Source organism: Dermacentor variabilis, unplaced genomic scaffold (genome assembly GCF_050947875.1).
Source record: "Dermacentor variabilis isolate Ectoservices unplaced genomic scaffold, ASM5094787v1 scaffold_16, whole genome shotgun sequence".
Lineage (NCBI taxonomy): Eukaryota > Metazoa > Arthropoda > Arachnida > Ixodida > Ixodidae > Dermacentor > Dermacentor variabilis.
The window spans coordinates 7,475,156-7,489,520 of NW_027460324.1; the positions used below are offsets into that span (position 1 = coordinate 7,475,156).

The following is a 14,365-nucleotide window of genomic DNA, read 5'->3' on the forward strand; positions in this document are numbered from 1 at the left end:
CCCCTACTGTGAAGTTTGTTTTTGTAAGTCTCCTTTTTGTTGTTTCCTTACTTTTGTTCCACCATTCCAATCGCCGCTTACTAATTTCTATTGCGGAAGTGTCTACTTTCGCCCTGCTCTCGCTGAACCCAAGAGCTTAAAGGAGGCCAGCGATTCCTAAATCGACCGCTGGGCAGATATCTTCACGTTCTAATAAAACATGCTCTATCGTTTCCCTAGTTTTACTGCAGCAATCACATGCTTCTTGATTCTTATATCTCGCTCTACAGGTGCACGTTCTAAGGCATCCTGATCTCGCTTAGACAAGTAACGAGCTTCCCTTTGAGTTAACATGAATTGCTTCTTTCCTGATTGTTTTTTTTCCTTTTAAGAAGCTACTCATGGCAGGTTTTTTTGCCATTGGCACCACCCATGACATTACTTCAGCCTTGCTGACTTTCCGCTTGACGTTCTTTGTTGCTCATCCTACAGGCCCCATACTTGCTGGTAAGCTTCCGAGTTCTTTTCCTCCACTGTGAACAATGTTTTTTTCTGTATTTCCTTGGGTAAAAGCGCCCCTAGCAGTGCCGAGAAATTTCATCGCTCATCACGCCTCTCCTTCATACGGTGCAGATACACCGCCCGTCACAGTGCCCCCTTCTAGCCACCATATGTGCGTGCCTCCCTCAGTTTCTTGCTTACATGGGATCTAGCGGCCGTAAAATGCTTCGTGTGATCGCACTTTGGCCATGTACTTAACGTTGGTGCCGAAAGATGTTTTCTGCAAAGATATTAAGTGGTGAAAAATTATACCTAACTGTGTTGAGTCATTTTTTATGTTCTCGATCGCAAACATTGGTGCCGGGAAATCGTACGTAATGGGATCACATCAATTTGATTCTACTGTGTATTGACCACTTGCTTACAAAATGTGGGCAGTGTTCATTAGTCTTTTTAAAACTTGCATTATTATAATTTACGAAAGAGAAGTTTGGAGCAAAATCTGGTTTGACGATATTTACAGAATCTTTGTTTGGCATGCAAACAGGCATTATTAAGTTTTACCTCAAAACGAAGGACCCTGTTATAAGTGGCTATGCGTGGATCTCAAGGAATTTTTCCTGCAGCATGATATATTCTCATAAATCACAAGTGTTTTAACAATGGGATTAGTGTGTGTGCTGGCAATAAATGGTCCTTTTGCCTTACCTTGCGGGCAAACCTTGTAGGCCTCACTTCCTTGCAGTGCAGCAGCTGTAGTGGAAAACTATTCAGTAAGCTGCCCGCATGTTCATACAAAGCTGTAATGCAAATTAGGAAGGCAGCTTCCAGAGATGCTGCAGGAATGTGCTTATATACATAATAGCTGTGAAATCATACTTGCACTTGGCAATTGCATTTATGTTTTCTTATTCAGGAACGAAAGGCACCAGAACACTGTCTGAAGTAACTTTTTTAAAAACACTATTTGCACAGCGTACCCTGCAAGAAGGTTGCTTGCAGTGAAGAAATGGCGTGTGAGCCGCTGTGAGAGCCTCGCGCACGATTGGGGGCAAGAATTTGCATACAAAAAATGCTGTAAAATGTTATAAATGTTTATTTCACACAAAGAAGCACCTGTCCACATGGTATGTACACATTTACAACATTTCTGGTCTAAAAAGTTATAAGCATAGATGATAAACATTCTAGTATTGCAGACACATTTTTTCGTTTTATTATGGCACAAATACACTAAGAAATCCATACGATGTGCAGCGCACCATGCTACGCTATGCAAGTGATGCTGTAAGGTACTTTCGAGTAGAAATCTATGGTGCAATAAGAAATGATGGATGTTAGGATTACAGAATATTGAATGTGCTTCTAATGTCCTCGAACATCTCTTGACACATGGACTTAAAGTAGGATGAAAACTGGCACATGTAAAATGGTATTCACATTAAGTGGAATAAAATGCTATACACTACAGACTCTCAGTCTTTGTAATTGAGACTGAGACAAGCTCTTTTGTACGAAGCCAGTGTTAAAAATTTACTGTGATTTAGGAAAGGGTTAAAGTAATTAAATGTTCTTGGCCCGCAGAGCTTCCACGACCACATCGTGCGCACGTGACCTGTGCCGCAACAGGCTCTGGATCTCCAGTGCAAAAGGTGTGAGGTCCGGCAGAGTCGAGCAGCTGGGAATGTTGAGGAGGGTCGAGAAGAGGCGATTCCACAGGTCCTGTTGCCAGTACCTGCAATAACATGTTGCTCACTGCATTACCCACTACAAGTGTGCAAGACAATGGGGACTTCCAGTTGAAATAGATCCAAGTAAATTCAGGAGCAGCAATACGCATATCCCTACAGTGCCCCTGCAACACAATTTATGGAGTATGTACATAGACAGATATATAAAATGATACACACTCACGAGAGAACTAGAGCTGAAATGCATGGCAGATTTTTTTGCCTCCAGCAATGTGACAAGCAAAGTAAGCTTTGAAGAGAAAAAAAGGCATACACCAACCGATAACTCGGGCACGACAGTGACGACCTAGAAACCTAAGTAACCAACAGGTCGAAATATAAGATTTGCCAGAAAATGCAGACTTTATTCCACAAGTGGCCAAAAAGATTTAGCAGACACAACCGTAGTTGATGACTACATATTCAATGTATTGACATCTACATATTCAGGTTTTCTTTTTTCGTTTACCCGATAATACGACAATTTTTGCGGACCTTTCGTGTAAGAAAATTTGTCAGTGACTCTTTGCATAACAGGTCAAATTTCAATTGCACAAAATTTCAATATAATGAAGCAGACTGCCCATTTTACCAATTTCGTTATATTGTGAAACATTAATATCGGTGAGTAACGGTGTAGGTTTAATGGTTACAGCAAGGTTCAACTGTACATAAAGTCTCTGCCTTCAGTTCTTCCACCATTCTGACTTTTTTTCTGAGTTTTGTTTAGCCGTAAAAATAAACATAAAATTTCTTTTTCAATTGCTGGTGCCCTTTGTGATCATCCTAACTTGCTGTTTTGTGGCAGTGTTTCCAAGCTGTGATAAACCAAACTGCATAACGGTAAGCCTTGCTTGCTTCTGCATGTGTGCAGAAGAATATGCAGATTTAACACATTACGTATTCGTAAATAAGTAGACTCAAACCCAGCTATAATGACCCAAGTGTAGTGACTTCTGTGGTATAGTGCCTCCCCCTACCAGATCTCCGTGTTATTATACATTTGTGTCGTAGTAGTCTAGCTAGATGGCGCACCCCCTTCTGTCATGCGACGAGCTTGGACCAATCAGGAGGTGTCATCTGGCGTGTGAAGTCCTTTTTAGTAATAAACGGCCGCGAGCCGGCTCAGTCCTAGTCCGGTTTTCATCAGGAGCAGTTAGCTCCGCGTCTCCCTCTCTGCGTCGGCGCTCGCCGCGCATTCGCTGGGCGCGGGCCCCCACTTGCCTGCCGCTGCCGACACATCTTTTGGCGACGAAGATGGGATTCCCGCTGCGGTTCCGACTGAAGCCCAGGGAAACCAACGAGTTTCGTAAGTGAAGCGTCCCTTCCTGTGTCTACATAGCACGCAAACGCCGCCGACGCACTTGGCGTCGCGAGGATTCCGAGCCTAGGCCGGCCCGACCCCTTTGTTCTTCCTTGCCCCCTTCCTGCTGCGAGCTCCGGCTTGCCTCCTGCTCTGTCTCCTGCACGCTACCCGGCATGGCTTCTTTTACAGCGAACCTTCCCGTTTTTCTTGAAGTGCCCGGGCCACCGTTAATTCCATGGTATCGATGGAAAAAAATTTTTCAGGCCCACCTCGAAGCGGCCGGCGGTGGCGACTGGACGGACGCGCGACGAGCGTCCGCGCTCTCGGGCGTGAGGGACAACGAAAGTACTTTGCAGACGAGGAGCAGGAAGCAGCAAGGCAGTTAACCGGTGCAGCGTCACCGTCAAGCGAAGCAGCAAGGCAGTCGACCGGCGCAGCGTCAACGTCAAGTGATGCGGTCCCGCCAGGGTCAGAGTTCCAGAAACTCTTGCAGCAGCTTGACCGGCTGTTCGCCGCGTCAACAAATGTTCTGGCAGAGAGGCACGAATTCACCAGTCGACGGCAGTTCGAGGGAGGATTCCTGGAATTCGTGACCGCATTAAAGGAAGGCTGTACAGTGCAACTTCGGCACAACCTACAACGAGCACGTCCGAGACCAAATAATACATGGGGTAGCCAACGTCAGCGTTCGCGAAAAGTTTTAGCTCATGGCGAAACCCTGTCCCTGGACAAGGCAGAAGAAATTGGACGCTCTTTAGAAGCCCTGCATCGAGCGAACCACGCGTTCGACTCCGAAAAAATACAAAGAATCGAGGCAGCTCAACTTGGCGCTCCATCGACGAGCCAAGAGGGCCGACTTCTACCGAGAAGCCCCCAAGAGGGCTGACTTCTTCCGAGAAGCCGCCAAGAGGGCAGACTTCTTCCGAGAAGCCGCCAAGAGGGCAGACTTCTACCGAGAAGCCGCCAAGAGGGCCGACTTCTACCGAGAAGCCGCCAAGAGGGCCGACTTCTACCGAGAAGCCGCCAAGAGGGCCGACTTCTTCCGAGAAGCCGCCAAGAGGGCCGACTTCTTCCGAGAAGCCGCCAAGAGGGCCGACTTCTTCCGAGAAGCCGCCAAGAGGGCCGACTTCTTCCGAGAAGCCGCCAAGAGGGCCGACTTCTTCCGAGAAGCCGCCAAGAGGGCCGACTTCTTCCGAGAAGCCGCCAAGAGGGCCGACTTCTTCCGAGAAGCCGCCAAGAGGGCCGACTTCTTCCGAGAAGCCGCCAAGATGGTCGACATTTCGCACATGGCTCCTCCGGGAACCGTGGTGCATGCGATCGGTGTGGCAGCAGGAACCATATCGCGTCTTACAGGAATTGTGCAGCAAGAAATCGGCGATGCAACGCCTGCCACACGTTGGGCCATTTCGCTTCGGTATGTCGAAAGATACAAACAGCGGTGCAACACGTCTCTTCCGCAGAGACGCTGTCTTCGTCAACTTCCGCAGGGCAGCCATCCGCGTCTGTCTTGACGGTAAGCGCTTTTGAAACTAAAAAAGATTTGGAAGTTCCGGTCGTAGTTAACGGCGTCTCCATGCGACTGCTGGTGGATACGGGAGAGTCTGTCATTCATGACGGCCGAAGATTTTAGAAATCACTTTGGTCGACAGCACAGGCTGTCACAAACAACAGTGGACTTGAGAAATTTCTCCAAGCAACGCATCGACATTCAAGGCCTGTTTCAAGCCACTGTCCAGTTTTTCCAAAGGTCATGCTCCGTCACGTTCCACGTAACGACTACAGGAACATCACTGCTGGGTTTAGACGCCATCCAACGCTTGGGCATACAGATCGACGGTACGTCGCTGACATGTCGTCTACCATTGCTTCCTTCAGTACAGAGCCCCACAGGTGTGCCTTCGGGTTTTGATCCCCTCTTCAGTGACGAGTCGGGTCTCAACAACTTTGTGCACCGAATTCATCGGCAGCAAGATGCGAAACCTGTATCTTCAAAGTTGCGCCGACTACCCCTGGCTGTCCGTGACCAGGTAACAAATGAATTGCGACGTGTCGAGGACTGCGACGTCATCGAGCGCGTCAAGCCTTCTGAGTGAGTGTCTCCACTCGTGGTGGTGCGCAAGAAGGATGGAACCATGCGGCTCTGTGTAGATCTACGGGAACAGGACAGTCTTGTGCCTCAAGTTCAAGAAAGAGTCTTGCAGAAACAGTGGCAGACTAAACAGTACGTAGACAAACGTAGAGGTGCTCAGGCAGCTCGTGTCAAGGTTGGAGACAGCGTCAGAATTAGATTTAACAGGAAAGGATTTTTTAAATACAGTAAACCTCGTACAGTGAAGGCCCAGATAGGACCATCTACTTTTGTACTGTGATGGGAAGACGTGGCATGTGTCTAAGTTAACCCTAGTGATGAAGGATCCAGCAGGTAGTACATTGTGTACAAGTGATAGACTTCTTGTACTCATATTTAAAGCTGGATAGTCATTCCGATGACTCGTCTGTAGTGACAGCATCTTCTCATAGTTATAAGCATCAGCTAAGTAGTTCGTCTGACTGTATCACTTCCGAGTCTGCACAGTCAGCAGTCGTCTCTGATTCCGTGGGGGAATCGGTAGCCTCCCAGGACTTGTTGGGACGTCGAGAGGAGCTTTCTGGGCAGCCCTCTCCAGCTTTGAGCGACAACCACATTCAATTGTCCAAACAGGGGGAGGGAAATAGTAGTGGGACGACTGGGGCTTCAAAGTCGACCGATACGCGTCGTAACCCCCAAAGTTCTTCTGAGGTACGCACGCGTCCTCACCGTGACAGAAAACGGCCTCCGTGGCTTGATTTTGTTTTCTGAGTGTAGAGCGTATTGCCGTCTCAGGCAATTCACATGTTTCATTAACACAGGTATAAAATGTGTTCCTTGTTGCGGTGCAGTGAGTCTTGTGCCGTGCTCCTTGTCGGATTTTGTTTTGAGTGACTGCCTGTGTTTTGCTGCCCACGACTGGTACGCGTGTGTGTGAACTTGGGCGGGAACGAACTGAATTTGTCTTTGGACTTAATTGCGCGTCTTGTGTGCGCGTTTCACTGTATGCTTACTTAGTTTTCAGGGGGGGATGATGTGGTATAGTGCCTCCCCCTACCAGATCTCCGTGTTATCATACATTTATGTTTCGCAGTAGTCTAGCTAGATGGCGCACCCCCTTCTGTCATGTGACAAGCTTGGACCAATCAGGAGGTGTCATCTGGCATGTGAAGTCCTTTTTAGTAATAAATGGCCGCGAGCCAGCTCAGTCCTAGTCCGGTTTTCATCAGGAGCAGTTAGCTCCACGTCTCCCTCTCTGCGTCAGCGCTCGCCGCGCGTTCGCTGGGCGCGCGCCCCCACTTGCCTGCCGCTACCGACACAACAACTTCCAGGTGCAACTTAGTAATGCTTGCACAAAACATATTCCTGAAAAGAAACTACTTGTTACATAAAGGCGTACATGTAATACCATAAAAAATTTCTTGCAGTGGCTTTTTCTTTATGCACATGCTGCTCTGAGAACTTATGTATTGAGATTACAGTGCACAGTCCACTTAAAAAGCTAACGAAAGAATGAAAAAAATGCAAGAGGCACTTAGTTGTTTTTACGCGGACGAAGGCGAAAGCATTGCAACCACCGCACAATGCCTGTGCTCTTTCAGTTGTTGAGTAACTGGTTTAGGGTGTCTACCAAGCCGACATTTCCAAATTCCCTGAGTTTTCGAAGTTTTCCCCGAGTGCTGTTGCGAAATTCCCTGAGTGACACAGAACTTTGTTTTGGGCCATGACAGGCTGACACCATGTCACCCGATGTTGTTACTCTCTAGTAAGCATGCTAAAAAATAAAAAACTTAATCCAATTTGAATAGTAAGAAGTATTTTATTCAACAAGAAACAGAGTGTCTACGAAGTCGACATTTCCTAATCCCTTGCATTTTCCCGGTTTTCCTTGAGTGCCTTTGCAAAATTTTCTGATTGACACATAAAATGACATGCTGACACCATGCCGCCCGATGCTGTCACTCTCTCGTAAGCATGCTAAAAATTTTTAAAAATACTTAACCGAGTTTGAATAGTAAGGAGTAGTGTTTACTTTATTCAAAAAGAAAACAGAAGGGAGGGCTTAGTAAAATGCACAACGAATAAAATATCTTAAAAGAAACACAATAAAGCCCATTGCAAATAGAGTCAACATTTCCAACCATGAGCTATTTCTATCGAGTGATAGCAAGCTCACTGGTATGAAGCCCGAACTTTGTCATAAGTGAGATCCTCTCTCAGCAGCTGGATAGTCAATCTGAACTGTCCTGACATACTCCCAGCCCCCACACAATGCCTTAGTGTTGCGTTTCACCGCTTTGAAGAGTTTATCTTGGTTTGGATGAGGGGCACTTGCATCTTGGTGTCAGTCAAAACTTTTTTTTAGCTCAAGCTCCTTGAAAAGAAGCGACAGCACACTTCCTCGTTCATCCCTCAATGCATCGGTCCTGTCTCTTCTCGCCCTCCTTCCACTGTGCGTTCGCTCCACGGACCATAAGCATCCTTTTGGATAATCGTAATGCCAACGCCCAATTTTTCGGACACCCATGGGGCCGCGAAAATGTACGAAAAATCGGGCAGTAAAAAAAAATGTATGCACACCTTTTATTGCCCCAAGGGGCTCAAATCACCACAGGAACGTCAGGAAAAATGCCTGAAGGACTGCTAGTACACTTATTAGGCATACCGGTGCTCGTAATGTGACAGGAGACCGCGCGTGCATACTGCGTCCAGTGACACTTGTCCCTTCCCATGCTTAAGCTTCACCGCAACAATTTTTGTATGCTGCACCACGTGACATTGCTGTATTGAAGCGAAGCTAAGCTTCAGGAAACGGCCTTATGCAATGGGTTGTGCTTTCCGAGCTTCGAAGCCAATCACGAGGATTACAATGCTAACAACGGCGAATTCTTTCAATGAAAACCATACCACCGAAAGACAAGAAGCTTAATAGCGAATGTCAAAGCAGCTAGGCCTAGCGTTGCCGCGGTGGTGGCTACGTGCCAGCGGATCTGCGTGCAAGAGCACCAGTTCGAGGCGGCGAGGTAATCAAAATGGTGGTGGCGGTGGCTTTGATGGCCATTGCGGACCTGCGGTCACGGCAAATAGTTTGGAAAATCGGACGGCGAAGAGCTTTTGCGTCCGAAATTTCAGACGTTGCTATGCATTGACTTTAGGGGCACATGGTGGTGCCGCGAAGTCGTCCAAATTATAGGGCATGTCCCAAAACCCGCCGTCCGAAAAATCTGTCGTTGACCGTACACTGGAGACTCCTCCAGCCAAAGACACGGCGCCAAAGACAATTTGTTACGATCCTTCTCTGTTACTCGAAGCCAGCATTAGCACGACTTTCGCTCCCTTTCAATAAAATTATAGCTAATTTTTCCTGATAGCACAAATTCCCTGAGTTTTCACTGAGTATTTCCAGACTGTTCAGAATCCCTAAGAATTACCGATTTTCCCGGTTGGTAGACAACCTAAAGAAATCAAAACGGAGGGATTAGTAAAAAGCAAAGCGAATGTATTTGAAAGAAATAGTAAAACTAATTGCCAATCGAGTCAATCATTCTGAAATACGAATAAATAGGAGATGCGTACAGAAACAAATGTTTTCGAATACCCACTTCAGTCACGAATTATGATCAACTGTCAATACATATAGTGTGAAACATAGGTGGTGCTTGAGACTCCACAGAAAGCAAATCAAGGTGATGAAATGGCTCTTTGAGCATTCTACAATGAGTCACTATAGTTAGACTAACTAAATACAGTAGTTGACTATTGTAAAGTCAGTCATGCTACGTTTCTTCATAAAAAGGATTAAATCCCTTGCTCGAATTACATGCACAAGTTATTCATTGACCTTAAGCATTTCAAGAAAGAAAAATAGTTCAAGGTTGCTACCGACATGCCCCATGTCAAGTGTCACGTAAAACACGGTAGTGCCATCACCAAAGTGAAACTATGTAACATACATATCACTCAGAATCAAAATGGAAGTAATTTAGGCTAACAGAATGTTCAATTTGCCCCAAGCTTAATGTTTGTGCTCTAATCCTTGCTACCACTGCACAGAAATGGCAAAAATAGGTTGCGTCCATAAATGTGGACGCCGTGACTGAAGGGGATACAATCTATTTCTATCAAGTGATAGCAAGCTCATTCGTATGAGGCCCAAACTTTGTCACAAGTGAGATTATCTCTCAGCAGCTGGTTTGTCAACCTCAACTGTCCTGACATACTCTCAGCCCCCGCACAATGCCTAGGTGTTGCGTTTCACTGTTTTAAAGAGTTCATTTAGGTTTGTATGAGGGACACCTGCATCTCGGCATCAGCCAACACTGTTTTTTGAGCTCAAGCTCCTTGAAAGAAGCGGCGGCACATTTCCTTTACTGTTCATTCCTCATTGCGATAATCCTTTCTGTTCTCGTCCTCCTTCCACCATGTGTTCGCCCCACAGACCATTTGAGGCATCCTCTTCGTCAGTTGTACCGTCAACGCTCGATTTTCCGGACTTCCTAGGGGCCGCGAAAACGTCCAAAATATCGGGCAGTTCGTTAAAATGAATGCGTATATTTTACTGCCGTTAGGGGCTCAAATCGCCACAGGCACCCCAAAAAGGCCTACCAGTACACCTATTAGGAATATCAGTGCTCGCACTGCGACACTAGATGGCGGATGGACGCTTGTATAATTAGGAGGCTTCAGCAACTTCGTAGCTAAGTACTCTTTTTCTTCTTATTAGCTGATGTTTTTGAAGTGTTTTATTTTGCATGGAGCAGGAGCGCAAATTTTGAATTCGTGGTAAACGTACCGGCTTTGTCTAGGTCTGGCGGTTTCCCTCGTTAGGCCTAGGTGCTAGGCGGGACCTATTTGATAGGCCTATTTCACTATCTCAGCTAGCTCTTCCAAGTGATTTGGCGGACGTGCTCGTTGAGCCTAAGGACGTAGGCCTAGCAATGAAACCAAAGAAAGGGAGGGCCGCAGGGGACGCGGAGCAAGTGCAATGCGACGAGTGCCTGCGCTGGTGCTCCCTCGACGAGACCAGTTTCCAGAGCTTAGCAGACGCGGAGGAGTCTAGCTTTACGTGCAGGCTGTGCGAAGGGGTCAGGGAAGCAGCCCAAAAACTGGAAGGAAATTGTACAGCCAAGTTCGAAGAGCTGAAAGCAGACCTGAGGGAGGAGCGGGAGAAGCGGCTAGCTTTGCAGGCGAAAGTCGCCGAGTTGGTCAAGGTGGAAGCGGTGCAGGCCGCGCAATTAGTAAGAACCGTGGCCGAGCTTGGAGAAGAGAGGGAAAGGAGAGCAGAACTGCATAGGTGGCTCGATGCGCTTGAGACGCGCGCAGCGGAAAATGATGGGTCGGGACACCAAGCCGGTGGCCAAAGCACAGAAAGTAGGGTAGACCCTACATGCGAAGTGGGGGGCAGGGTGGCAGAGCAAGCGGTAGTCGACTCGCCGCCGGTGAATCGGCGTAGTTATAGCGAAGCAGCACAACACGCCCCGAGGGAGGCGACGCTGCAGCCACAGGGGCGCCAGCGAGCGCGAGGAGGGGAACAAGCTAACCCCAAGGAATGAGCTCGTAGCCAATGATAAGCATAACCTGAAAGTTAGGAGGGAGGCAAAAGAATGCCCTAGTGCTTATCGGTGGTGATTAAAATATGAGGAGGTGCAAAAGAGCTATAATGGAGCGTGCAAAGGGTGATAAGCGGGTAGCAGTCGGGACGTTCCCAGGCAGGACAATGGACGCAGTACTGAGAGAAACAAAAAGCGAGCTTTCTGAGAATGTTGCAGAGCGCAATTTGGTAGTGGTAGCGACGGAGCTAAATGATGTGTTGAATGGTGAAGCTGCAAAAGTAGTGGAAAGATTAGCGGAGGGAGTTGACGATTTAAGGGCGATAGCACAGCAAGTCCAGATCGTGGTATGCACAGTGCCGGAGGTGCAAGGAAGGAACGGAGAAATTGCCAAGGACGTTGTGGCTGTTAATTGTGAAATAAGAAAGCTAAGCCAGGAGAAAGGATTTGAAGTGGCAGACATAAACAGAGAAGTGCATAGAGCAGGCTTTGGCGGAGGCTTTACACGAGATGGCATCCACTTTAATGGAGGGCTAGGAGCCGCGATCGGCTGGCGCCTGGCAGGTCGGGCAGTAGCTTTTTTAGGGGGTCCACTGCGCCTCAGGCCGTAGGGGTAGGTAGAAACAGTGTAGAAAGTGCAACCCAATAGAGGCTGACGCCAATAAAATGGCCACTAGGAGGTCCAGGAAGAAAACAACAAAGAAATTTTACACCAGGATCAGGTACATAAACATGCAAGGCGGTAGAAAGAGAGCGAGGTGGTTAGAAATAGAACAGCAGTTAAAGGACGAAGAAGTAGGTGTATACGCGCTATGCGAAACTCATCTCAGGGATCTAGAAGACCCACCGTTTATTGAAGGCTACGTCTGGGGAGGGAGCAATAGAACAACGGAGAGGAAGGGAGGAGGAGTAGGTATGCTCATACACCAAGGAACAAATTGGCAAAGAATAAAGTTAACTTGCAAAGAACATGTCTGGGTATCAGGTACAATTGCCGATAAAAAGCCATGGCTAGGAGTAGTTTATTTAGGGATAGGGGACAAATGCAGGCAAGAGAACAAAGATCTAGTGAAGTGTCTCGATGAGGATATAAAAGAGTTTGGAGAAGGTACCGAAATTTGTCTGCTGGGTGACATGAATGGCCACATCGAGGATCTGGATGGATACACAGATTGTAATGGGAAGTTGATGCTAGACTTCTGTGAGAGACACAACCTAGTTATAGTAAATAGAGAAACTAAGTGTGAGGGACAAATCACGTGTGAGTCCCGTAACAGACAAACGACCATTGACTACTGCTTAATGTCGTAGGGGTTGTATAACAAGCTCGCAATAATGGAAAAGATGAAGAGGGGAAGTACAGCCTCAGAAGTGATCATAAGCGTATTAGTCTACAGTTGGGAGCCCTACTCAAAAGAGAAATGCAGGGACGCCAAAAAGAGTACGCAAAATTAAATGACGCGCAAATAGTGCAAATAGCGGCTGGCATAGAGGAAGCAATAAAGAAACATCCCATGGAAAGGTGGGATTATAATCGGTTAGAAGTACTCATTAGTATAAAAATAAAAGTAAAAGGAGTAAACCGCTGGAGAGGAAAGGGGAAGCCACGAAGTTGGTGGAATAAGGAAATTAGAGGCCATCGAACAACGACGGTGGGCATCTCGGGAACACAGAGAAGCAAAGAGGGCGCAGTTATCTGAAGAGGAAATAGGCCAAAAATGGGAATATTATCGACAAAAGAAACAACAAGTGCAGGTCCTCGTCCAGGCTAAAATAAAGCAGTCCTCTGATCGCTGGCTGGCTGAAGTTTGCGATGCAACTAAAGGGGGATGAAGAAAATTCAAGAACCATATGAGCTGGCTGGATGGGTAAAGCTAATCACAGAAAAGAGGAACAGATTCACGATGTCGAAGGAAATTGTTTAGAGGGAGATGACGCTGTGAACTACATTGGTTCAGTTATAGCAGAGTCATTTAGGAAAGACGATAGGGTAATCGCCCCAAGTGAGGGAGCAACACAGAATAGCATAATAGAAAACCAGCTTGGAACTGACCAATCTTAACTGGAAAAAGCCGGAAGCAAATGTTCCAAAATGCACGTCCGCGGGGATAGACGAAATTCCAATCAAGTTAGTTAATGAACTTGGCCCAAGAAGCAAGGAAACGCTGATAAAAGCATTGGAGGCAGTCATAACAAATAAGCAAATTCCGCACAGCTGGAAACAGAGTAAAATGAATTTGATTTATAAAGGGAAAGGTGATAAGAAGAACATAAAATCCTTCCGACCAATTACGATAACATCAGTTATATATAGGCTTGGCGATGCAGGCGGTGAAATTAAAGATGCAGTCATGGGTAGAAAGTAATAGAATACTCGGAGAACTTCAGAACGGGTTCAGAAGTGGTAGGCGCTTAGATGATAGCCTGTTCGTTCTTACCCAGTGCATAGAAATAGCTAAGGCGGAAAATAGACCTCTGTATTTAGCCTTCCTGGACATAAGTGGTGCATACGACAATGTGAACAGGGAACTCCTGTAGAACATATTAAAAGCTGAAGGTATCGGTAATGAGGTAATTGATTTTCTACAGGAACTATATCGAGAAAATAATGTTGAAATAACATGGGAAGGAATTAAGTGTACAACAACTGTCGAGGTTCACAAAGGATTAAGGCAAGGTTGTCCTCTATCACCGCTGCTGTTCATGCTTTATATTATTACGATATCATCGAGCGATGCTGAAGGGACGAGCCGCTGCGAGAACGACGACGAAGTGGGTCTGTGCCTTTGGCGCGAGCGAGTGTGGGACTGGTGATCTGGCTCCAGTGTAAATAACCTGTCCTGTATATAGCCTCTTTAATCTGTGTCTTTCCACACGTAACAATATGATAAGCATGGAAAGAAGGTTACAACGAAGCAATCTAGGGTATAATCTGTCGTACAGATTAGGCGAAAAGGTTGTTGAGCAACGACTACCGGGTTTAATGTATGCGGATGATATTGTGCTGTTAGCAGATAGCCAGGAAGATTTGCCAACTCTGGTTAATTACTGTGGGGGCGAAGGAGACAGTTTAGGTTTCAGTTTTAGTGCAGCTAAGTCCGGTGGGATGTTTTTCAACGATACAACTGATCAGGAGCTTACAATACAAGGCCATGAAATACCCCGAGTGGCCGAATACAAATGTCTCGGGGTATGGATAAACAAAGGGCAGATGTACACGGAAAAGCACGAA

General features: G+C 46.7%; 1 protein-coding gene across 3 annotated transcripts in view; it reads right to left on the minus strand.

The window, feature by feature from the left end:
* Positions 1-1,556: 1,556 nt before the first annotated feature.
* Positions 1,557-14,365, minus strand: part of LOC142568069 (uncharacterized) — a 368,896-nt gene continuing 356,087 nt past the window's right edge. For all 3 annotated transcript variants that reach the window (XM_075678155.1, XM_075678154.1, XM_075678153.1), the window contains one exon: positions 1,557-2,215. In XM_075678155.1, coding sequence (XP_075534270.1) covers positions 2,044-2,215 — 172 coding nt within the window. In that variant the 3' untranslated portion in view covers positions 1,557-2,043. The remainder of the gene's footprint in view (positions 2,216-14,365) is intronic.